Genomic DNA, 27,216 nt, shown 5'->3' with positions numbered 1-27,216 from the left:
GTTATTTGATAATCTTTAGTGTGCTTAGTGACATGTCACTCTGAGAGAACAAAAGAACAGATAATAGGCCCAAAGAGAATTAAAAAAAAACACAAATTATATCATCAAAAATCAAGGTCACAGTATCCAGAAGTGTTTCTGAGAACTACAGTTACAATCTCCCCCATTACTGTTTGATCCAAACCTTTTCATTAGAAAGAAGCAGCAGCTGTGTACATCTAGTTCCCACTATATCAAATGGCATTGAATAGTAATGTACCCCGTACACCTCTTTAAATCTCATTCTTAAGCAAAAGAATCCTATCTTTTAATTATATATATGCCTTTAGAAAGTGGGATTCGTATTCTTCAATTCAAATATCTTTGAGTGATCCCTACCCAGGTCTTTTTATTCCTTGGTGACATACTGATAGTTCCTAAAATACAATTTCATCTCAAAGTCTCAAGGTCCTCTCACAAACATTTGGTGTATTTCTTTTTTAATCGTGGATCCTCTGGGTTTGTTGCTGTCTATCTCTGAAGAGACCAATTAAAGGTTATTTTTCATAACACTTCTTTGAGAAAGCTCTTACCCAAGTCTGTTGGCAGGAAGACTGAGCTTCCTGCACTGCAGGCAAGGTGTTTATTTATTTTTTTTCCTTCAGAGGCATATGGGACTATTCTTCTAAGGAGCTAACAGTCCCCACAGGGGACAGATTTTTCATAAGTATTCTGCATGCAAAAACCCCTTGATTTATATGGCCAGATTTTGAAAATCTGGCCAACTTGTGTATTATGAACATTCCTGCTAATTGGACCTGAAACGTCTGAATCAAAGCATATGTCTAGACTGCAGGAAAAGTACGCTCTGTCTCTGTCCCTTAATCACCAGAGGTGAAGACCAGATGGAGAATACTGTGGCTCGCTTTTGGCCCAGCTTTCCTTCCCATAGATTGGGAATGTGCATCTGAATCAAAGAGCAATGCAGTTCAATTGTGTCTTAAAACAGCTAGCAACATCTCTCCTGAATTAGTGGAATAGTTAGAATATTGTCTTACCATCTGCCTGTTGGATGACACAAGAACTTCTATACATTTTCTATCCGGTAGAAAGTGCCATTCTTAAATAAATAAGCTTGTTATTGTCTTCTGAAATCTATCCTAGAATTCAAGGGCAAAATGTTAGCAGCTGATCTGTTGTTTTTTCTTCTCTATCTCCTCTATCTTTACAGCTCCTAGATTGTTTTGTCATCCCAGTGGTGATACTGCTCTCCTGGTTCTTCTTGCTGGTACGATACAAGGCAGTACATTTCATTGGGATCGTGGTCTGCATTCTGGGCATGGGCTGCATGGCAGGAGCAGATGTCCTCGTTGGGAGACAGCAAGGAGCAGGTGAGTAAGGATTAGTGTCTAGTACTACAAAGTTCTGATCACAGAAACTGTAATGAGAACATTTCGGTTTGCGGCATGGAAAATTGGAAGTTGGCAGGAAATCCTGTGTCTTCATGGATCCAAGCGCTACACCATTCAGTGGTGCTTCATTGTCAGGAGGGACAGAGAACAAAAATGGATCAACAGAATTCACCGCTTCTGCAAATGGACTTGCTCTGTGCATGCAACGCATGTCATCATTTATACAGAGGAAGGTTAAACATTAAACTAATTGCTTGTAGTTTCATTCTGCTTTGGGCTAGCAGATCTCAGTTGCTTCCTTTCCAAATTAGCAACATCTTTGAGTATACTGTTTACTGTCTCTTCTGTCCACTATGTACTCCTGCTTAACTTTGTTCCTTTTTTGTACAGAGACAAGGTCACTTGTTAGGTACTAGAAGACACCAGACCTACATACTAACTGTACTGAGTTATAACACAGTCTCAAAGTAAAGATTTGGGATTTGCATGCATAACTGTTGAGAAGTACCTTCTTGTGCATAAAATGTTCTTTTTCATGTGCAGCATCATACGAATAATGTGTGCATGGATATTAATGCAGACTAGACAGTTAGATTTCATCGATTAACTTCCTCTGTCTCATTGATTTTTCTAGCGCCAACACAAATGATGTGGGAAGGCTGGAAATTCTGTTCAAAGGCTGTCAATTAGGCACAGTTTTCATCCCTAATTAAAAGCACTGAATTGTGAGCTGCACATAATACATTGGGATTTAAAATTCTCTCTGAATACAAATGCAAACACTCTAAGACCTGCATTTACCAAGATGCTACTGAACAAAACAAGGAAGTTTGGGAAAGTACTCACTACATCTCCCTGTCCCTTTTTATCTGTGTCCTGAAGAATTTTAGCTTGTTGCTCTCCTCCAGAAATTGCTCTGCCCTACCTATAAAGAAAATAATGTATTTTGTACTGTGGAGTCAGGCAGCCAAGGTTGCATTAGCAATATCTGATTTCGAAGGGACTTTGATTTCAGCCCTGGGTTCTGGGAGTATCCCTACAATCTGGAGCATAACATGCTTGGGCCTGTGAGTTGTGGTTCAGCAGGCACGTGCAGGGCATTGGACATAAGCAGAAAAGGCTGAAAAACACCAACACTTCGCAATCTACCTGCGATAATCAGATATTATTTGCTATATTAGTTAATATAGCATGGATATTGCTGTTTGGAAATATAAAAGAATATCTGTTAACATACACTGTTGTCTTTTAATTTGGACCTGAACATGAAAGACTGTGTGCTTGTTTCTACACAGAGAGAAGACATAAAGACCAGAGCTGCACGTGACAGAGTTTGCAGCTTCTTAAAATGGCAAAATGAAATGTGTTGAAATGTAGAAATATGTTTCTACATTCTCTATAACAGAATAAAGTAGAGTTGTTGTGACTGAGTTGGCTGAAGAACTATGCCTTAAAAATTTGCAAATTAAAATTAGCAGCAAAACATAGGATTTCAAAAAACTTTAAAGAGTTCCACGCCATTTATAGATGATTTCTTGGGACTGGGCAAACAAAATAAAGGAATTCATCAAAAGCAGTGAATCTGTATTTGCCCTCAGTAAACTCCTTTTTTATTTCTATATTTTATGGAACAACAACAGTTGACTCTTGTTTGCCACAGTCTGTGAAATCTGTGAATTTTGAGGCTCACACTCTTTGAGCATCAGTGAGGTCTGGGAAGAGCCATCACAAGCTGCTGTTTGGAGCCATCTTATTTCTTTGAAAATGTTCAACCTGAGTTGTGGTGTTTGACTCATACATGCAAAGGATGATATTTTTGTATCAGAAGTTCAGCAGAGACAAACTCTAAGGTCAAAAGCTTTTTCAGCAGTACTTCTCCAAAGTGCTAGTGAGTGGTTGTAATAAATACCACGAGTGAGCTCAGTGAGGGATGATTAGATCCACTGTGGAACATCTAATGCATCAAGGGTAAGGTTTTCCAAAGTGCTGATGCTTATTTTAAATTAAAGGCATCTGCTATCATCTTCCATGGCTGATTGCAAAAAGGAAAATAAGTGCCAGATCTTAAAAAGATAAATTGACAAATATGAGCATATTGTTAGTCAAAGTATACGCAAAACAGAAATTCAATTTGAGACTGAATCTAGTAATGTTTACTGAGAGACCATGTCTCTGAGTCAAATGATACTAGAGACCAGTCAAGTATTAGTAGGAGTGTTTTGATTATTTTCTCTGTTCCTACTTGTCCCTAAACAACTTTTCTGGTGCTTATAGCTAATTTTGGAGACATTAGGGGAAATCATTCTTGATCAATCCGATAGCCTTGTATGATGCCATGACCAACTGGGTAGATATGGGGGGAACAGTGGATGTGGTGTACCTTTACTTCAGCAAGGTGTTTGACACTGTCTCCCACAACATCCTTGTAGGTAAGCTTAGGAAGTGTGGGATAGATGAGTGGACACTGAGGTGGATTGAGAACTGGCTGATGGGCAGAGCTCAGAGGGTCTTGATCAATGGTGCAGAGTCTAGTTGGAGGCCTATAGCTAGCTGTGTTCCCCAGCAGTTGGCGCTGAGTCCGGTATTGTTCAACATCTTCATCAATGAAGGGATAGAGTGCATCCTCAGCAAGTTTGCTATGAAACCAAGCTGGGAGGAGTGGCTGACACACCAGCCCACCATGGTGCTGCCATTCACCAAGACCTGGACAGGCTGGAGAGTTGAGTGAAAAGGGACCTGTTGAGGTTCAACCAACAAGGGCAAGTGTAAAGACCTACACCTGAGGAGGGATGATCTCAAGCACCAGTTAAAGGTTAGGAGCTGAACCACTGGAGAGGAGCGCTGTGAATAAGGACCTGAGCGTCCTGGTGAACTACAGATGCCATGAGGCAGCAGTGTGCCCTTGCGGCCAAGAAGGCTGATGATATCCTGGGGTACCTTAAAAAGAGTGTGGCCAGCAGGTTGAGGGAGGTACTGTGTCCAGTTCTGGGCTCCTTAGTTCATGAAAAACAGGGAACTTCTAGATGGAGTCCAGCAGAGAGATACAGAGATGATGAGGGGCCTGGAGCATCTCCCTTATGAGGAAAGGCTGAGAAACCTGGGGCTGTTCAGCCTGGAGAAGAGTAAGGGGAGATCTTATCAATGCTTATAAATATCTAAAGGGCAGGTGTGAAGTGGTTGGGTCCAGCCTTCTTTCAACAGTTCCCAGTGACAGAACAAGGGGCAATGAGCACGAACTGGAACATTAGAAGTTCCATATGCACATGAGGAAAACCTTCTTCACTGTGAGGGTGACAGAATGCTAGCACAGGTTGCCCAGAGGAGCTGTGGAGTCTCTTTCTCTGTAGATATTCAGAACCCACCTGGATGCCTCCCTGTGTTTTAGGGATCCTGCTTTAACAGGGGATTAGACTTGATGACCTCCAGAGGTCCATTCCAAACCCTATAGTTCTGTGATTCTGAGACAAGATATGTTATTATTGAACTCTTTTTCTATCTTTTTCTGACCATTGTCATTTCATAAATTCCTTCTCACTGGGAAGTTCAGAACTGTAAACTGGAATCAAAATTGAAGGTTTAAAAGGATTCCACAAAGGAAAATTTTGGAAAGATCATTTTGAACCAAGAAAAATGTTTTGCTTCCATTTCTATTCATTCCAGTAAGTATTTTGCTAATCAAGAACTGAAGTATTTCAGAAGAAAACAAAGTTTATTTTAGAAGAAATATCATCTATTATTTCAGTATTTCTACTGAACCTTTTCAAAGGAATTTCCATTATAGCCAGTCTTTCTGACTTTCTTAGGTTCTGCAGCAATGTCTGGCAGCTTTGTGAAGCTGTAACTCTACTAGAAATCATTCGGTAAGCCTTCTGTGCAGAGGGAATTGCACGCATCAGGCTGCAAAAACAGGGCCTCAGTTTTCAAGCTGGAACTTAATTTTGATCAAATCTCTCTGCATCTCCCTCTGGCCCAGAGTAATAAAAGAACCCAAGACTTAAAAAGATTTCAAACATGCTTTGATAATATGGCGTTTTAGTAGTTATATATATCTTAAAGTACTGAAAATATATTTTTCTGTTCATTTTATGAATTAGGTACTGCTATGTTAATTTACCTCCTTTTAAAAAACCTCTATTATCATCACCCTGTCTACACCACATCCTTCCTTCTGTCTTTATTGTCAAAGAATTTCATGTGAGAATGAGGTCAATATTGGGGTTGTAACGATTTCTTCATTCATTTCACAGGTACATAGAATTTTTTGTTGGTTTCCCATCTAAATACCAGACATGTTTTTGCTTAGATTTCGAGATGAGATACAAACTGTCCTATTCCGTCTGGAAAAATAAAAGTTAAAATAATAAAATTAAAAGAACTAATCACTGAAGAGTTCTGTAGTTTTTATAACTTTTTTTTTACATTCACATTTTCTTATTCACAGCAAAGATAAATCCTCGCTTCACTTCTGCTAGATTTTGTTGCAATAATTGAATGAAAACTGTTACGATGACGAAACATTTGCATTCATCTTATTGATTCAGATAAGGTCTACTTTGTGACTGAGTATTCATATCTACGGGGCAGAAATTACAACAGTCCTAGACAAAAGGTTGTTTTGACGTGTTCTGATTTTTCCCCTGTTTATTCCTAGGTGAAAATAAACTGATAGGGGATCTCTTAGTATTGGGTGGAGCAACACTATACGGCATCTCGAACGTTTGTGAAGAGTATATTGTCCGAAATCTGAGTCGAGTGGAGTTCCTGGGCATGATTGGACTCTTTGGCTCCTTCTTCAGTGGAATTCAGCTGTAAGTGAGCAGGTTTGAACTCCAAGATGATTTAAATAAGTATAGCTCTGGCCTCCTTTGAAGTACTGTGCCCTACTCTTGAAGGGTAGCCATTTCTAGAGTAGAGTAGTTATCTGCAGATTTGAGAATTTCCATTGTTTTTAATATCTGAGATACATACATGTATAGCTATGTACTTTAATTCAAGAACTTTATCCTATGAAAGTCCCAAGAGGAGGGAGAAGACGCATCTTTATCCTGTATTGCTTGAAGTCAGGTAAATATTCCACATATTGTTCTGGTCTATGAACAGGAAACTCTCTACAGCCCTCTACAGTTCTGTTTCATACTTTTTAGAAGTTACTTATGTTGAAAAACACATGCAGTGAGAAGAGATTTTACTGATTGATTTGTTCTGTGTAATTATGAATGAAATGGCAGAAATAATGAAAATGTCCTTAAGAAATTGGCCTTTTCACTTTAAAATAGTACTCAGAAGATTGTCACATGGATTTTAGGAGTCATATCCACATGTACCTAATGAGCAGGTACCTCACTTCCAATATTGCAACACTGTGCCTAATAAGACTATTAAAAGTCACTATGCACGATCGGCACATTTGCAGAGATCTGTCACCGGTACTTGTCATACACAACAGCTTTTGATTATTAGCCAAAACCAAGTTATTTGCCTGCATGTCTGAGCTACTCAGCTTTAAGAACTGAGACTCATCCAAAAAATCACCCATTGATTCCTACTTAACTAGTTCTGTTTCTTTAGACAGAAAGTTTATTATATTAATGTGGAATCTGAAAACATCACTTTAAATGATTTTTATTATATACAAGAGCATGTACATATGACTGACATCATTGGGTAAAGCATTTTTGTTACCTAAATCGTTCATGATATGTAGGTACTGGCTTGTTCTAAAGTTACCAAGCAGTGCTCTTGTCTTGCTGTGCATTTAAACAGTAATATACAGGTCTCGTCTTTGTAAATTTAATTATAGTACCATTTCCACCCTCCTGGAAGATAGTTACAATTGAGAGTCTATAATTTATTTATCTGGGAAGAAGAATCTGGTGCTAGCACAAGGTATCTTCGTGTACAGACGACTCAACAGGAAAGAAACTCCAAAAGCCATTTCTTTGCAGAAAGCTTTAAGGAAGCTTCCTGGGGGAAGGAATATCTCAGAAATAAGGCTTTACTCAAGTTTGATTTTTACAATGTAGCTTCTTGTCCAGTCATCTCCCAGCCTGTACTGTTGCATGGGGATATTTCATCTTAGATGTAGGAGTTCATGTTTGCTTTTCTTGAACTTCATCAGATTTCTGCCAGCCCATTTATCCAGCCTGTTAGGTCTTTCTGAATGGCAGCATATCTGCTGCTCCCCTCATGGGATTTCCCCTGTGAACTTGGTAAGTGTGCATTCCATCCAGTCTTCTAGATTGAAGGTGTTAAGTTCAATCAGTTGTCAGAAGTACTCAATCTGCTGATCAATACTTTTTGAACACAGTTTTCCATTGATCCTTGTGGGCAGTCTACCTGCCCAATATATGTCCGTATATTTTCAATCTCTAAGGATTTTTTGGGAAATCATGTTGAAAGCTTTGCTAAAGTTGAGGTAGATTACACTCCATCCTCTCATCCATTCATTTTCCATTATCTATGGAACCAATCATCTCATCATAAAAGGCAGTAGGTTTGCTTCTGAAAAATCTGTGCTGGCTGTTCCTAGTCATCTCTTCATTATTAATTTCCTGGAAATGGAACAGTTACTCTAGACTTTGGGAAGATAATGGAGTAAGGTTGGCTAGGCAGTACTTCTTGCCCTTTCTGAAACTGGATGTTGCTTTTGTGTCTTTTTCAATCCCCGGGGAATTCCTCTGATCACAACATCTTTTTAAATTCATTGTGGTTCGATTCTCCAATGAATCAGGCATCGCTAAATGAAGCCTTCTGGCAAAGTTGCTCTTACCCCTCTTTGTTTCACAGATCATAGCGAAATACATATCACAGTGTATCGGTTTGTACTTCTTTTGTACTGGATATGCAATAGTATGAAAGCAATGTTCGTGTAATAACATCAATAAATAACATCAAAATTTGCTTGCTGTAGCAAAACACTGCAGTTTGTATTTATGGTATTCTTCAGGAATCACTGATAAAAGAGACATATGCCTTCTGCATGCAAAGACACTTTTAATTTAGGTACTCTGCAGAGAAAATAATCTCATTATTCTGTCCACAGTATTAAATTTGCCAAATATCAGAGGTAAGCAAATTAGAATTTCCAGGATGCAACTCTCTAGATCATATTAATCTGGAAGGCACTGAGTTCTGTAGTTTTACTATTAGACTTGGTTACCTACATACCACTTTTTGTACCAGGTATTTCTTTTTACAGTCTTTGTAACTCCATGTTTTATGCTTGGTTAAAATAGTGCCCAGACTACTGTGCAAAGTTCCATACATCTGTAAATCACAGATCAAGAACATCTGCTGGCAGAGTAAGCTTCCTAATTTCCAAGGGTCTTTTTCCCTGGATTGGGATGAACAGACCTTTTGCCACTTGAGAATTTTCTGAGTCTGGGATCTTGATGTTAATGTAAAATAAGACCTACAAGATGTTGAAAATGGACTTTTGCAGCTTGCCCATCCTTTGTTTTGTTTTCTGACTTTCATTGCCGTGACTATTTGCTCTGTCTCAGCATGTAACAAATTATAGCACTCTCCTCAAACCTAGCCTGTGATATCTGCCACCTCATGTCAGTGATTTACTCAGCTCTCACTGCAGAGCCACTCTGAAGGGTGAATAACTCAGGCAGATACATTATTAATCATTAAAGTTCAAAAGCTTCCAGAATATTAAGAAGACAAGAGGACTGAACATGTAGGGGGATGGGCACTTTGGAACAGGTATTCAGAGAGCTGGAAATAAACCAGTGCAAATTGTATGTTATCACATCTTATTACTGCCCTGAAGATCTTTTAAACACATAGAACAGGGTGGATTAGCAAATTCTGATTGCATTTGGTTCCTACAGAGACTTTTTGTTATAAGGTTGTTTATGTTGTTTTGTCCAGCATTTGAATTGAATGAGTAGAAGTAATTTAACTTCTGTTCCCTTTCATCAGATTTTGCCTTCTCTTCTCTTACAGTGCAATCATGGAACACAAAGAGCTGTTGAAAGTTCCCTGGGACTGGCAAATAGGTAAGAAAACTCTTTACCTCATTGAAGATAGTTGCTGAAGGAGGCGTGGAGACAACCGATTTTTGGAGAAGCAGGCACACGGAAGCCAGTGTTTGTGATTTTTCCACTGATGTCTGCCAAAGGTTGAAGCACATGCCTCGTAACCATTCTTAACTGATTTGTTCCCTGAATGATATATTGTTCTTTCCTTGCACCTTTAGGTTAAGCAATGGAGAAGTGGTTATGAATAAGGTAGTTATTCACATAGCTGTGAAGTAAAATAATAATGGTGTTCTATTCTGAGATTCAGTGCAACACTGAGACAAATAAATGAGGTAGTCACAAAGAGGTAGTCACCTTTTCAATGAATATCAAAGGAAGAAAATGGGACCTAACACAAAACTTTAAAAGTTTTTGTAATACATATTATAGCATCTTAAACACATTTCCAAGGGACCGTTTCTGTATACAAGTAGTTAACTGATTTTCTATTAGTCTTGGTGGAATATAGCAGACATGTCTGTTAGATATGTTTAAGTAGCATTGTGCACAATGAAAGCTCTTACAGTGTTTTGCTAGTCAGTGAATTTCATTTTCCCATTTCAGTTTGGAAGCTGAGTTTCTGATCTAAGACTCTCTTCTAATTAGTCCAACAACTTACTTGCTTTGAAAGGAAATCAACATTTCGAACATTAGAGTCCCTGTAATCGCTCTTTTAGCATTTACAACAATAGAAGAAATAAAAGAGTGCTAATAATACAGTCCAGGGAATTCAAGTTTTGGCAGTCCATTGGAAATAGCTTGTTAGCTAGTCTTAGAATGAACATCAAGATAACAGTTCAGCAGTGTGCAAAGGCAACTGACCATATGGGAGTCCTTGAAAGTAGGAGATACAAGTTATGGATTTCACTATTGCTTTCTTTAAACATCCTTCAACATTTCCTCTCATCATCCTATTTAAAAAGAGTGTATCTTTCACAAAATATTCCACATAGAGATTTTGGAGATTTGATGGTTGTGCTGTAGTAATAGATGACATCAGTTACAGTGTCTGTAGAGGAATATGCTCAACTGCATCCTGTAAATGTATTGGCCTTCTTTAAACTGCTGTTATTAGCATAACTGCAGCAGTGTTTGTTTATACTTCATGATAAGGAGATCAGGAACATAGTTAATCTGATACTAATGGAACTAGCAGTGGCCATCATGAATTTACTTGCTATACACGTAAATGTCATATATACTTTCTTAGGAGTTCTGTTGTATGTCAGTATCAGTGGAATGTGCCATTAAAACAAAATTTTGTCTATGATGACATTAAAATGTCTTCAAAAGTTAATCACTAATTATTAGGCATTTCTGCTCTTCAGAAGGAGACCATCTTAGCAAGAGCATCATATGTATAAAAATTGTGTTGTTAAATCAATAATTGGAAATTATCTGTGTAGTTAAACACAATTTGCAAGAACAATTTTTTGTTCTTCTTGACTTCCTACATACCTACTTGTGCTTTCCATTGTATTGAAAGTGATACAAGACTGTCAAGTAGTTATTGACAAATCTATGTCAGCTTGTTCACAGCATTGTCCTAAGTAGTTACCTACTACAGCATACTTAAACCCGCAGAACAACAGAGTTAAGTCATCAGCCTTCTCAGTGATGATATTAAAGTCACAGCAGGCAATCTAATAAATAACTCAAGGTGGCCTGTTGCCATCTGCCATGATTGTGTCATGAAGAATGTATGAGCAACCTTTCAGTAAAATGCAAATGAATTTGTTTTCAACTTCCACTCTAAAACTTCCAAATCTCCTCAGTGAGCGCAAACCCCCAGTATATGTCCAAAGTTAAGAGCAGAAAATCCCACCCACAACTGCCTTCATATGCATGAGTCCTTCAGACCAGGACAGTATCTGAATGATGAGTTTATCAAGGCTTAAAACAGCTAAGTTCATGAGCAGATCACTGCAAAAGCACCTTCTAACTTTCCAGTTTCCTTCTTTCCCATGCCTGTTCCAGGCAGTCAGTCCTAGTGACTCAGTGCCTGGCTAGGCACATGTTCCAGCATTTGAGTTTTCAGTACTAGTGGTGATTCCCAAAGTTGTCATTAGCATTGCAGTGGCACTCAAGGAAGCTGAGACTGCAAAACCTTTGACTTATAACATATTTCTGTTATGAAAACTGGGCTTCTAGAAACACTGTCTGAAACTCATACAATGTTACTTCTATTTTGCTTATTGTCACCAGTAGATGCTAGATGCTATCTCTCTGGTGCATATTGCTTGCATTTTTGCACTGTAAGTGAAATGCCACTTTACAGTTATCTCCGATAGGACAAATACAGTTTAAGAAGTTTTCCACTGGTACTGAAATGCCCTTTGGAAAAGCAACTTGTGGAACGCATGTAGCTGCCTGCCAAGGAATGTGAACACCAAGATAGCAGTATAAAACTATACTATTAATTGAGAGTGTAACCCTTCAAAACACTTGAATATGTCTGTTAAATCCAGAAGGACTAACAGGCTTGGTTCGGCCAGCTGGTTGTTTTCAGACTGTACTTTGAGAATGCTGACTTGGAATCTGTCTTGGTTTCAACTGAAACAGAGTTATTTTCTTCATATCTTCATATATTTCTTCATAGTGTCTGATGTGATGCTATATTTTGGCTGTAGGAGAAGAAAACAATGTTGATAACGCATTGATGTTTTAGCTGTTGCTGAGCAGTAGTGTACAGAGCCAAAGATATTTCATTTTGGCCCAGACTGGCCAAAGAGATAATCCATACTAAGTGGCATCATGTGAAAAAAGCAAAGAACTGAGAGGAGTTGGCTAGGGGTGCTGCCAATGCTCAGGCAGTTACTGTGTGTTGATCAGCAGGTGGTGAGCAATTGTGTTGTGCGTTGCTTGTTTTGTATATATTATTATCATTACTATTATTTCTCTCTTCTTTTTCTGTCTTAGCAATTAGTTTTAATCTCAGCCCACAAGTTCTACTTCTTTCTTATTATTTTTTTTTCCTAGTTCTCTCGTGGTTCTCTCCTAGCTCTCCACTGGGAGGAAGGAGTATGAGTGCATGGCTGTGGTGTTTAGCTGCTTGCTGGGTTAAACCATGACAGAGACCAGAATGGTTTTTATGCCTCGCCTGTTCTTGACTTAATACTGAAGGAAAAGCCAACTTAATGGTCATCTGCAAACAATTTCTCATTGATCAAAACTGTGCTCCGTTTGATGCAGTCTACTACTGTAGAAGAATTCCAGATTTTGCATAAAGCAACTCTGCCATATACAATGTGCACCTTAAAAAATTGCTACTTTTGAATAAAAGCAGCTCTTACCATGGTTATCCACATTCTGAGTATAAATGCAAATTTGTTATCATGCCATAGCAACTGATATATGGACAGTGACATTTCCTGACCGCTGCATTTGTTTCAGGTTAATGTACACTTCAGTTCAAATGATTCAGAAAGATTAAAGTGATCACAGTTGATTTTGTCCTTTAGATGGCTTTTCTAAGGAGTTTTTAACTATGTGGATCCACAAGGAGACACATTATAAGGACTTCGGGTTTTGTTTCATTCTTGTGTTTCTATTTTCTACTAATTCCTTTCAGGACTTTGGCAATCAGATTTTCTGCAACATGTAGTCAATAACATGCTCTGAAAAGCTGGCGTGTGTCCAAATTTAGGTTCGTGCATACACCAGCTGGGAATTCTGCAGCGTATATCAGCCTAAGAGTTATCATTTGCGTTGTAACAGATGAGTGAAGTGTTTGCTGTTTTGTTAACTTCTCATTGATTTATTTGCCTTGGGATTTATCAAGCAATAACTGAAGGGATGAATTTTTTCCCAGTAAGTTACTTAGTTTTTAAAATGAAATTAGATTTTTACTGTAATATATTTTTATTATATTAGCCTCTAACAATCTAATTGTGTGAGTCACTCTGTAAGCACGTAGCAAGAAACAGTCTCAGCACCAGAAAGCTTTATTAAGGAAGACTGACAAAAAGTGGCAGGGAATGGAGGCACAAAACTGTGAAGTGATTTGTCAAGTTTGGTGGCAAAATTGGCTTGAGTGCTCTCCTCACATGTTTAACTGTTGGTTCATTAACCACTGTGAAAGTACTTTTGCATACATCTTGTGGGCCGATTCCTAGAAAATGCTGTGCGCTCCCTCCAACTCAGTGGAACTCCGTGGGTGTTGGGGACATTTGTTTCTTAAAAGACTAGATTTGATATGTCTGAATAATAATTTCATCTGAATTTATGTTGAATTTGAGATATTTGCTAGCAATATAAAACACCAATTTAAAACAGCACTGCTGTTATGGGAACCACAGGGAGCGTACCAAATGTTCAGTACTGTATAGATGTGGCTTTCATTGGTTTTCATATGTATTTAGAATAATGCTCCTAGTTTACAAATACATACATATATATATATGCATTTTAATAATATGAGTCCATATTTTTTTTTAAGTATTTTTTTGTAAAAATGGATCCTTCTTCCTTCCAGCATAAGTCATTTCTACAGGCTGTGAAAGGTCACTCTTCTTGTCTCTCTTCTGCAGGCTTGTTGTATGTCGGCTTTAGTGCCTGTATGTTTGGCCTCTACAGCTTTATGCCAGTGGTCATAAAGAAAACCAGTGCTACTGCTGTCAACCTCTCCCTACTCACAGCTGACCTGTACAGCCTTTTCTGTGGATTATTCCTCTTCCACTACAAGGTATGTGAAAATGAGAGGTGCGTTTGTGTAATAGCTGTATGTCTGTACAAATAGCAGTGCAGAACTATGAAGGTGAGCTGAAGAGCTTCTACCATTCAACATGGAGGAGTCTTCACAGCGGCCTTTCAGTACCTAAGTGGGGCCTATGAGAAAGTTGGAGAGGGACTTTTTACAAGAGCCTGTATTGATAGGACAGGGGATAATGGCTTTAAACTAGGAGGGTAGATTTAGATTAGACATTAGTAAGAAATTATTTACTATCAGAGTGGTGAGGCTTTAGAACAGGTTGCCCAGGGAAGTTGTGGATGCCCCATTACTGGAAATGTTCCAGGCCAAGTTGGATGGGGATTTGAGCAGCCTGGTCTGATGGAAAATGTCCTAGCCCATGACAGTGGGGTTGAACTAAATCATTCTAGGAGTCTGTGATTCTACTGTCCCTCATAGTATCCTTCTGGACAAAATCTTCAGCATATAGCTAGGCAAATGTATCGTACAGTTGGCTGGTGTGTTAGGCTCAGAAGGTTGAAGTAAATGGGTCTACATCAGGCTGGTGGCCAGTCAGTAGTGATGTTCCACAGAGCTTCATTTTAGAACCATTCCCTTTAATGTTTTCATAAATGACTTGAATGCAGGATTCAAATGTATACTAAGTGAGTTTGCAGACAACACTAAATTTGGATGAGCTGTTAGATCACTCGAGGTACAGAGGCTTTGTTTCATTTCATGATGAGTCTGAAATTATGACTCATAACTGTCCATAAATTACACTTTTCTTGCCAGCCAAATCAGTGTCTTGCCTGTTAGCGTTAAAATGTCAAAATGTGCAGCAGATTTGTGTTGAAGTTAAACTTTTATCTCTCAGTTCCTCTAATATTTAAAAGGTTGTTTTGTACAACCACACATTTGGTCTCCATTTGCAAGAAACTGCACTGCATTATTAACAAGCAGCCCTACAGTGGCCATCATATGAAAGTGGTGCCAGGATGCTGGAGGCAACTGCTTCGTACCATCTCATTTGTGTGTGAGAGGGAGGTTACTTGTTAGCTAAAATGGTGGCCAGTGTGATTGTTAGGTAAATGGAAGCCTAAAAGTACTGATTACTTAATGAAGCCAAATGAGATTTTGTGATACTAATGGTACCTGCGTGAATTTGGAAGAGACAGAGAAAATTCAAATCTTTGCAGTCCCAAACAAAATTGTTTTTCTTCATTGCTTCTTATTTTCTTCAGACGGAAGAAAGGCAAATATAGAAACTGAAATGCAAATGTTTTCTGCTGCTTTACAGGTCTGTTTCGTGGTGATTTGGTTCTGCCCCATTCTTTAAATCCAGAATATTCAAAATTAGGTATTAGCTGAGAATTATAAGCCCCTACTAACAGTATTTGATAATCATGATAAAATAGGTGATTTTAGTCAAGTATTTCTAAGAAAGATGCTTATACTACACAAAAATGACAGACAAATTTAATTCTGAAAATAGTAGTGGTGGTGTTTAAGCAAAATCAGTCTTTTAGAGGGAAAGGCTTGAAAGGCAGTACATTTGGGATGATTTTCTGCTCAGTTTTGCTCAGACATGACAAAAAAGGTCAATTTTGCAAAAGTAAAACTCCACTTATGGTTTGGGCCAGGAATATCCTTTGCATAAAGAGCACCTCCATCTCCTTCACAGTTTCACATTGGTGGATCAACAGAGAGCAGTAATATCATTTCTCAGCCCCTAATTCTCTAGCCAAATCAAGCAATAGTCTTTCATCCTTTCCTTGTAGTTTGGGCCATCTGTTCCTTTCTTCTCATATCCAGGGAAAATTCACCCTTCCTGAGTTAGTCCCTTCCACTCATGAAGCAGAAAGGGCCCTGCATCATCATCACCTCGTGAAATGCTCATCTCTCAAATTCTTCAGGAAACATCAGTCCATAAATATTAACATTTTATGTACCTTTTCATTCATGCTTTTTATTTGTTATTTGTATGTAATCTGTATAACTCGTGTGTCTCCTTTGTTCTCCCTAGCTGAAGTGCTGATAAGGAGAAGGCCTTTGCTAGAACTTGACAGAAAGACCTTTACCTGAAATGTAGTATCAGCTTCCAGAGCTGTCAGTGTCTCCTTTCATGCCCTTCAAACTTACATTGCAGAGAAAAGTTAAAAATAGAGTCTGTATTAAGAGAGCATCTAGAGTTAAAACTCCACTTAATAATCTGATAACTTCTTTAATTACTATGTTTTTATCCTTAGATCATCCCTTCCTTTTCTTTCTGGTTTACTATCAGTTATCATTTTATATGATGTTGTGCACTCAATAACAAAGTCTCATATGTGAAAATTAAACTACCTAAACTTGTTCACCTCCTAAGACTGTGTACTCTTGCTATTTTTCTACCTTCAGAAAAGCTGTTTCGTTCCCAGCCAAGCTGTGTGTTGCCTTCAAATGCAGAGCTCCTTCTGCTTATTGCTGTGCTGACCAATGCACAAAGTCCCACTTCACTAGAAAGCAGAAGGTTTTATGCTGAATTAGGATCGACTGAGTGGTTCTGTGCCCCTTGCAGAATATAATTTTACAAGGCTTACCAGAAACAGTTATTCCCTGTGCTGCTACTTTTATCACCGAACAGGTTTATTGCACCTGTAGCAGTAAATCTATGAAAATCCACGGAAAACACAGGAAATTAGTTTAAGTGGGCTTCAGAGCCTTTGAAACCAAACTGAGGAGATTGCATTTGAAGTATTTTGATTGGTTAGCATTTTGTTTTATCTTTTCTTAGACAGACTTGCAACATCATGGCATACAGGACAGCTGGCATGTATATCCTTTATCCTGTATGCCAGTATCTTTGTATTGTACTGAGCAGTTCTCAGGCTTGTGGAAGCTATGAATAAAGTATGTTAACCTGACACAGCTCTGGTGATAAGTTCATCGTTCAATTTGTTATTTGTTCAAGAAACTATTGTATTTAAACATAACGATTTGTGACTTTCAATTTAAGATAGGTACTAACTAGATTGTAGTGACTCGTTCTTAAGGTTATCTGCAGCCCCCAAATTAAAGCTCGGTTTTTAGATCTTCTTTTAATCAGTAACTGACTCCAGATATTCCATTGGATGGGAAAAGATATTTGGCCTATTTGATGGCTGAACATTGGCTAACGCAGTAGAGTTTAAACAAACATTTCCTCATCTTCAATCCTTTTTTTTTAATTCTCACCACAGTTCTATATTTTATGCAATTTTAATGTTCAAAACTTCTCTAGCTGTCTCGTCTCATTTCACCTTCTTAAGCACAATTAAACGACCTCCTGCTTTGAAAAACAAAGGCAATCAGAGCCCTAAAACAATGGTTTTGTTGTTATTATTATTTCATCCTATACTATCACAACATCCATCTTCATCTCATGTCTTTCAAGCTCATTTTTTTTATTTCTTGGTCTCTATGAAAATCAGTGGTCCCAGCAATACTAAAGTCAGCCTGCATAAGACTCATTCCCACCGAGCGCAGGCAGGTGAAGTGTCCAGTGGCCTCCCAGTGTGTGGAATGAACCTGTGCAGCAGAGCCCAGGGTCTGTTTTGCTGGCTGGGTGCTTATGGGTAAATATGGGGTATATATGTATGGTATATATGGGTAAATATGTATAATTGATAGTAAACAGCTTTGAAACTAAACAGGAGGATGCAATGTGAGATACGCTGTGTGTGAGGGTGTCTACTCATAGTGTGAAGGAAATTTAAAATTCCGAGTAACAGAACAGCCCTTGCTTTGTCAGAGGCTGAAATAGCCTTTATTTGTTGGCAGTACATTGATACCAGTGCTGTTGGGAAATTCAGGGCCAACTCTCCAGCTGTAAGGGATTGGAGCCTTAATGTAACTGTTATTTTTCAGCTTAGAATGTGTTAATTTTTGCATTTTATCCTCAGCCTTGGTTTTATTTTAATGTGAATTTTTAGAGTTCATTGTTTTCATTTGCAAGCTTATGTTGTGCTTTAGTCACTCTAAGCAATTTGCATTCTCATTAAATGATCTAAGCAGCTCATTTTATGTTTTCCACAAACTAGAGCATGCATACTGATTATGCTCTGCACTAGCAGGTTCAGTCACACTGTATTTTATCATTACCTAGCAATCCAGGCTGCATCAGCTGTATTCTGCCTTGGCAAAAACATTCATTATTTTATCCAAGATTTAGCTATAAAAAAAAAATCAGAATTTCTGCATATAGTAATAATTTCCAAGCAGAAAAAAAAACCCACATATATTTCATAATAAGGAAGTCATATATCTCATGAACAGTAACAGTGTCAAAGAACTTGGCTACACAGTTAAACATGATACTCAAAACCCTTGAGCACTAGAAATCTGAAGAGGTGCTGGTTGAAAATTCATTTCTTGATGCATCCAGAAATGGCTTTTTAATGCCAGTTCTAACAGCAGTGCTTCTTTGATGGAAGGGAACAGGTGACAACCTTCGCATTGCATCTGGAAACAAGCTACAAGGGAGAGTGGTTTTTATCATAATAGAGAAGAGGTGGTACAAGTTTGGCAGTAGATATCAATTTCATTTTTTCCTGTATGGATCCTAAGCAGCCATGAGTTGTGGAATTATGTAGACTTCACTGAGATTTTGGCCCCCATTGGAAATAAAGGAGAAGTAGGAGGAAGCCCTCAATTCCCAATTAGGAGCTTCTTTTAAAAGTATCTACTCTACTCTCCTGATCCAAGATTGCTGAATCCAATATGAGGTTTTCTGCTGACTTCAGTGGCCTTTAATTCACTTTCCTAAATAAGGAAAGTCTATCACTCAAAGAATGTCCTTAAAAACGCTTCACAGCTTAATGGCTGTGGAGATAAAGACCATGCTTTGTTGTAACTCAGTATGCTCCATTTCAGCGTATGAACAATTTGAAAGAAGCAGATAGTCATCTGCATAAATAATTACTTTAAAGAAAATCTTCTTTTAAAGAAAAATTCTAAAGGACATTACAGTGCTTTCCAACAGTCCTGGTTTTTATTATGATGTGAGTGGATTGGGAGCAGGAGGTAGAAGTAGTATGGTTTTGGGGGATGATTGTTTATTAGTTTTGTTTTCTCTTGGTGGTTGTACTTTTACCATAACCGTGTGAGAGATTTTTCCAAATCAACTGACAAAGCTGAGAAAATACTTCAAATGCTGTTCTCAGTCTTTTTAAACTCATGTGCAAGTATAAACTGAAGTCAGTAAGAGCCTTTCCTTTGCTTGCACTTGTTAGGGGATTGACACCTGCATATTTTAAACTGTGACAGTGGTGTTGTTATTGACGCATCATTATTTCAATCAGAGCAGACATTGGAGGCCAAGCAACTAGTTTTTACAGCAATACTTCCTCAGTCACATATTTCAGGATATTGTCTGCAATTAAATCAGATGTGCCGTCTGCGTGACCCATAAATTCTCTGTTTGAATGGAATTTAATTTCACTGGGCCTTCATTGTGGTGAAGGTTTCTGAGCCTTTGATAATAATGAGGAGAAATCACATTACCAAATAATTGTTTGTGACATTGGTAATGTCCACAAACCTAAGCACATATTTGCCTTTCTTATACAGAATATGAAATTTCTTATAGCAAGACTGTCTCTCAGCAACTCAGGTCCCGTAAGGTTATACTGTGTGTATGTCTTTCGTTTAGGTGGCATTTTAGAACCTACTTCTTCATGTGTTTAAATTTGTTTGTCTTTCTGGATTCCCTCCTCCAAATTGCAGTAATGTACAAAGTAGTTCTGGTAGGAAAACTAGGCATCCATACTTGAATAGCTACCTTGAGGTAGAAGGCTGAAAGGAGTGTCTTTGGTCACACTTGTATGTATATATAGATATAAAGGGTAATATCTACTTACTCTTAGAGTGTAGAGGATGGCATGAAATAAAAAAGCTCAGAATTAAAATGAAACAAGGGAGTAGAAGCTAGAAAGTGAAATTACTCCTATCAAAATATTGCACAATCTGACAGTAGATGCTAAACGCAGCACAGCTACGGCAGTGCTCTGAAAACACTGCATCATTAACAGGGATTTTCTTCTTTTTGCAACGTTACATTTTGATAGATTAAATAGCTGCAGACCAGATGTAGGGCAACACGAATATTCACTCTTTTGGACCTATTGAAAAAGGGTGCAAAAGAAGGTGTGCAGAAGGTGTGATGGAGGCTTCAGTTTCAATATTACTGGTTTGGATATTATTAGTTCATCATAAATTTAGTGGCATGTAGGATGTTTTCAGAGCTCATATGTTGGGATGTTTTTTAACTTTTTTGTCTCACAGAAGAAGTCTGTTCACAACAGAAATAATTAGGAGTTTTCCAGCAAAATGCATTTTTGTTGGAAATGCCTAATTATCAAAACAGAAATGCTAAATGAAAATGTATTTTTGTCAGTATGCACACAATGAAACAGCCTGGCATTTCTCAGACACTGAGTGCTGTTTTTCCTGCAGAACATAGAACATTTGCAGACTTTTCAGCCACGTATTCTGGGACTGGAAGCTCTCAGTCACAAAAAAGCATGAGTTACACAGCTCACTGATTCTGAAAGTCAGAGAACCAATCTCAGGTCTGATGTTAGGCAGCCTGCAACCCCAAGGAAAAGCTTTTAAGGCTCCCAGGTTTCTTCCATGAAGACAATCCAGTACTTGCAGTCTCCAGCAAGCACACTTTGTTTCAGAAACAGCAGCTTTTGGTGTATTGAAAAAGCTTTGGGTTTTACTTCATCTCAGTTTAGGATTTTATTTTATTTTTTGAATATTGTTTGCTTACAGAAGCAAGAGCTAGTTCAGAATTACAGTAAAAGAAGAGTAAGAATCTGATCTTCCTACCCATGGATGGGTTTATATTCCTTTGCCTTTATAATTTAGATGTTCTTAGTGAATGCCTAGTTAATTGTATTTACTGACATCAGCACTGTTCTGTGCCTTTCTACTCCACAGCTGGCTACCAACCATTGAATGGTTTCTATTTTTTTTTTTTTATTTTTTTTTGTATCAGTGGTTAAATGACCATAATGCTTCTTCCCTTCTTCCATTTTCTTCACCCTTACTTTCACTGTATTTGAATAAAATATTTTTATACCCTTTCTTAAATATTTTGTATCACATGTCCCTACATACCTTTGGTATTAAAATGTTAAAGGATTTGTTCGCACTTTCAAAAGAACGTCTCAATACAATGCATTCATACCTTTTCTTAGTACCTGCATATGGAAGGTAAACCAGTAAATTTTCTTTTGTATAAACGTTTTAAGGCTACTTGAGGCCTAAATAGAGTAAATTTCAGAGTGAAGTGGGGAATAGTTTATCCTTTACAATCCAGCCAGTCAGGAAGAAAAAACATTACTGTGTGACTGAGTTCTACCTTTGGTAAGATTGGATAGGAAGATGCCTAATGGATATTGACTACTCAAAATACATTAAATGAAAACAGAGTTTAAGTGTTAACTATAGTGAATAAATATATAAAATCAACCTATCCACAGACAGTTCCCAGAGAAAGAAAATAGCCAGTATATCTCTGCAATCTACTGAAATTGATGGTCAGGCTTGCTTGCAATGAGCTGTTGAAGTACTCTACTGGGAAAGCGATTTACTTACCTTACAATGTGAAGTTGTTATTTTTCAAACAAAAATTAACAAAGTTTTTAAGTTCTAACATTAAATCTATTCATTTCCTCCAATTTTTTATACAAAATAAAGAGGAAGAATGAGATTGTCAGTTTCCAACACTGACATTTCTCTATAAAGTCTTACACTTATGGTTGACATTGCTTTCAATTATGGTTACAAAATAGCCCATCTTAATTGTCTTGAACAAGAATTCCAAGAATTGTCTTTGGAGAGTGAGTTGAGCATGAATAAACAGAAAGATAATACAGCTGCTTGAAGAAGGCAGTTCCCATCCCTAGTCGTGGTTTCTGGGTTTTCAGCAACTTGCAAAATACTGAGTCTGTCACCCCCAAATCTTCAATGCTTCATTGGCAGCAGTAGGAAAGAAGGAGCAGTGTTTAGGGAACTTGAGAAAAATACTTAGAGAACTGGGGCATGAGTGTAATTTAAACACTTCTACGTTTTGTAATTTGAATTTGCAACCGTCTGCAATCAGAAGGAGTCCCACCAGTCTTTTCTGTCACTGTCTGCTCCCATGCTAAACAACACTCCAAACATAAGAGCACTACAGCGGCTGGAGGGAAGCAACAGAGTTATACTGGTGGGACATGCAACAATAAGTTCAGTTGTTTATTCTCCACCCATCATTTTCATTGGGAGTTAATAAATGGATATTGCCATTGTTAACTTAAAGAAATGCAAGAAGCCAAGTGCAATAGCAGTGGGCTTGGAGAACTTTTAGCGAAGTAACTGTTACCTCTGATTGCTTTGAATTAGTTTTGACTTTCAAAAGATGGAAAACGTTCAGAGATATCTTAGATATACCACAGATTACATTATGAAGATTAATTCTAACATCCTAAATGAAATAAATAGTGTTTTGGGAGAAGTAGTGATGAGTCATGTGGAAAGTAAAGGTGAAGTGCTCATAATTTCTGAGCATGAAAGTGCAGACTTATTAGCGGAAATCTTTATTGGAAATAATTGCTATTGGAAGTAATTAACTTTTGCATAGCAAATCTCCAACAAAGTCATATAAGTTTGAAGGTGTTGATGAGCATGGACTGAGAAATGAAGTATGGGAAGAATAATACAAATACGTAACAGAAAACAAGAATAGGGTCTGAATGAATTGCTGAAGGCAAAAAATATTCTTACAAAAACACCTGTATCAACCACTGTCGTGGTTTTGGCTGGGGAAAAGTTTATTTTCTTTGTAGAGGCTTGTATGATGCTGTGTTTTGCATTGAGGAAAACATGGGATTTTGATGCTTCTGCTGAGCAGTGCTGCAAAGAGCCAGGGACTTTCCTGTTCCCTGTGCTGCCCTGCCAGCAAGGTCCTGGGGGTGCACAAGGAGACAGAACCAGGACAGCTGACTGACCAAAGGGATGTTCCATACCACATGACGTGCTCAGTAATGCTAGCTTTGGTAAAGGATGAGGGTTTTTCTTCCCAATAAGACATTACACGTGATGAGCCCTGTTTTCCTGGAAGTAGCTAAACATCTGCCTGCCAATGGGAAGCAGGGAATCAATTCCTTGTTCTGCTTTGCTTACATGTGGCTTCTGCTTTGTCTGGTAAACTGTCTTCATCTCAAACCACAAATTCTTGCACTTTTACCTTTCCAGTTCTCTCCTTCATCCCAGCTAGGGGTAGTGAGCGAGCAGCTGTGTGATGTTGAGCTACCTGCTGAGGTTAGATCACAACCACATATGCATTCTCTAACCTTTTCTCTTTAATATTACCTTATACTTTATTGTAAGTGAAGACAGAAAGATATAATAAAGACATCCTATTAAATGAGCTGGATCTGACCAACATACCTTTTCTAAATGAAAAGCTCAATAAATATGATTAAAAAAAAGCTCAAGAGGCTTAGGCATAGTTGTGGGGAAAAAAATAAAAATTAAATTAAATGAGAATCTCATCATTTCCCAAGTCAAGCATGCTTTTGAAGACACGTACAATGAAAGCGTCAGGTTACAAACCTCAGCAATAATTTGCAGCCCAGAGGAGACAGCTGAAAAAAGTCATGAATTGGCAAAGCAGTAATAGTATTCAAAAGCTTAAATATGTTTCAGTTACCAAAAAAATGGAAAGATTTTCAAGTTATGATTCTACTAGTTGAATGTTATTTCCTCTTAAAACATAGAAACCAAGGCTGGAATTTTCCTAAAGACGGAGATATCTTTGAAAGCAAAGGATAAGAGTTAAATACAAATACCTGTATTATACAGTTTGAGATTTCTTGTGGAATTGAATAATTTCTTGCTTCCAAAAGTGACGAGGAAAGGAAATAGGAAGTTGAGAATGTTGTCTGCATATTCATATTGTCCATTTGCCACTGGGAAGGAAACATGGAATAAGCAAATGAATGAACTTAGAATAACTAGATAGAAGGGTTTGCAAGGTTTAGTAATCTGACAGCTACCCAAGCCAGGGGGTATGGAAGAGACTTGCTTGTGTCCTAAGTAGTTTCTGACAATGTAGCAAGAAATTTAATTAGTGGAGGAAAAAAAATGGTATTTTGATTAAGTAGATGAAGTGCTTAGTCCAGTTGTGCCTCCTGCCAGCCAAATCAGTGAATGCTGCAGACAGGTAGGTTTGAAGTTTCAAAATGACGTTGTATTTCCTACCAAAGTAAAGGAATGGGCCAATAGACAGACGTAACATCAGTCAGGAGACCTCACTGATGTGTACTTTCAATCCAAGCAGTAGGGTATTTTAGCCACTGTTAGGAAGTCTTCCAGAGTCTTCTTTTTGATGTCTATTTGATGTAACTGGACAAAAAAGATTTCTGTAAAAATGTTAGAAATTGAGAAAAAAACTAATACAGTACAGGTAAAAAGGAAAAGGAGTAAATTATAATTGCTATAAAAGACAAACCAAACTTTGCAATCAAGAAGAAAGCTAAACTAACAGCAAAAAGCTGTTCTTGTCTATGAAGAGAATAAATAATTTCACTGTGCAGAGACAGCAGAGACCAAAACTTAATGGGAACCTACTGTCACATTCAGTAAGGATGAGAGTTAAATGTAATGACAGTGCACAATGATTAATAGAAATAGGAATTACTACATTGGAAGTAGAAAAAGAGCGCAATGATCTGAATACTTCCAAGTTAGGGAATGTAGATGGAAGAATTATCTATGAAGTGGGCAATAATCCAAATTGAGAAGTAGACACCAGGGAAAAATTATTAGGGTCATGAAGATAAATGGAAAACAGGTTAAAATGCAACCAGTTTCACAAAAGGTAGACCATGCCACTCTAAATCTTATCTGTCTCATAACGTAACAGATTCTCCTAGACAAAAGACAAATGGTAGATCCAATCTGTAAGACTTTTCTGTGGTGCAGCATATAAAAGTATCAGTTAAGTACAGGATTAGCACTATAAAGATGGTAAGTAAGATTCCAGCTAGTGAGGATGAAGGACAAGATAACTGCCAAGAGAAACAGTTTGATGGAGGGAACTTGCTGATGAAGTTTCCAAAGTGTGTTTAAGGACTGGACTTGTGTAGTGAATGTAGCAATAGCTTTGGCACCTTCAGTAGAAGGAAGTATTGAAATATGCAACAAGAACTGAATGACATTGAGGAATACTATGAAGCCCAAAGTGTTAGGTAACATCTGTGATAGCAGATGGGAGGAGTTCAAACACAACTGTTGTATAGTTCCTTCCAAATGCATTAGTCTAGGTATTTCTAGAAACAATGGAGAAATGCTAATGCTGTAGGACATCTTATTGTCTTAGGACAGCCCTTTGCTCACTGTATATGTGGAAGTTTTTGATCAGCCCAAGAGGGCCAACAGAACTTTTGTGTTCTCCAAAACCTTGGCTGAGTAAGCATACATCCTCTAAAAAAATAGTGTATATGCAAACCCTAAAAAAAATATCAGTTATATGTGGCATATCTGTGACCTCTGTCAAACTGAGAGGGAATACCTCAACGTATGTAAATTAATTTATAAATACACAGGGGAGAAATGAGCACTGTTTGAGCTAAAGGCCAGTGCTGACATAAGAACATATGATTTATAAATTTATAAATTTATTTATAAATTTGGAATAGAAATCAGAGGGATTTTTGGCTATATTATCAGGGAGATTCAAGAATAGACTTCAAACAGATGAAACGGCAGGACAAAAGCCCTAACAGTGCTTAAAAGAGGACGGCATACATTTAAATGTATGATCTAGCTGCACAAAGCAATGAAGGATTGGATTCAGTGGCTTAGGACATGCTTTCCATTCTGATTCCCTGGTACGCCCGTCTGGTGAGTTGACTCAGTTAAGAGCTTTTGTTGCTCCTAAGGTTTTGCCTCGCATTGCCTGCAGCAAACACAGCAGACCGTGCAGCACCTTGATGAGAAATAGCAGCATCACACTCTCTCCAGACAGCTTACATAGTCACTCATGTTAAATGCAGCTGCATATGCCTTGTTTCTCAGGGCAGAAGCACACCCAGTTTGTATAGCTGAGATAAAAGAATGCCATTCTGGAAGAGCATGACTGCACAAATAAATTAATAGATTCAGCAGAATAGTATAAACGAAGAATCCAAGTTGATTGAATTGTAACCTTGGTTTTAAACACAATTAGCCTCATATACAGTAGTACAGAATCAAGTTCAGCAGACAGCTTCTACTGAAACAGAAAGACACATGGCAATAAAACAAGCCAAAAAAAATTACTGAGTGGTAAAAGTAGAGATTTTGCTTTTATTTTTCTAAGTATTTCTGTTGTGGTCTTTCTGTTAACATTGAGGACAACAGTTAAAAGGTTAAGTGTTTCACCACTGTTTTTCTGCATAGACTGATTAAATTTGTCATGGTCTGATGGTCTACTATGCACATGGAGTGAACAGAGTAAACTCATCTTTTTGTGGACCCCTTTATTCTTATAAGTGTAGGTTTCTCTCTGCCCACAGCTTATCTTAAAATATTCTTGCCAAGAGATGGATAGAAAGTAACCAGAAATGAGGCACCACAGTGAAAATGCTGACGGGAAATTAGAGCAGTGTAATATAAGTGTTTTAACTTCACATAAAAACCACTTTCCTATCTAGATCGGAGAGGATTAAAACAGATTGCAGGACTCATTGTACCTTGTGCTTTTTAATTAGACAGACTGCTGGTACTGCAGGGATACCAAACACAGGCTTGTTTTTTCTCCAGTCTAATGGTGGAGGCAACAAAGAGAAGCAGAAGAGAAAGGAGCATTTCCACTTCTCCCAGTATCCATTAAAGTAAAATAAGCCATATCAGGCAAGCGTTTTGCCCTAACAGGCATGTATTTAAAAAAGACACTCTGCTGTAAAGTTTTTCTAATAATACCATTTGAGAACTATGAAATTATGCACATATGAGCAAAACAAACGTGGCTGGTGAGGGGTGCAGCTGTGTTGACCAAGAGAATGAACTGCTAAGCGGCTCCCAGGGGTGGTGCCAGGCCTCTGCTGGGGCCTGTCGTGGCTGGATGCTGGCCTTG

General features: G+C 38.0%; 1 protein-coding gene across 2 annotated transcripts in view; it reads left to right on the top strand.

Moving 5' to 3' along the window:
* SLC35F1 (solute carrier family 35 member F1) overlaps positions 1-27,216 on the top strand; it is a 235,413-nt gene that overhangs the window by 195,814 nt on the left and 12,383 nt on the right. For both annotated transcript variants that reach the window (XM_001233613.7, XM_040697519.2), the window contains exons 4-7: positions 1,211-1,370; positions 6,043-6,199; positions 9,345-9,397; positions 13,948-14,102. In XM_001233613.7, coding sequence (XP_001233614.1) covers positions 1,211-1,370; positions 6,043-6,199; positions 9,345-9,397; positions 13,948-14,102 — 525 coding nt within the window. The remainder of the gene's footprint in view (positions 1-1,210; positions 1,371-6,042; positions 6,200-9,344; positions 9,398-13,947; positions 14,103-27,216) is intronic.

The sequence above is a fragment of the Gallus gallus genome, chromosome 3 (genome assembly GCF_016699485.2).
Source record: "Gallus gallus isolate bGalGal1 chromosome 3, bGalGal1.mat.broiler.GRCg7b, whole genome shotgun sequence".
NCBI classification, from domain to species: domain Eukaryota; kingdom Metazoa; phylum Chordata; class Aves; order Galliformes; family Phasianidae; genus Gallus; species Gallus gallus.
The sequence above is the reverse complement of the archived record's forward strand: the minus strand, read 5'-3'. Positions and strand labels throughout refer to the sequence as shown.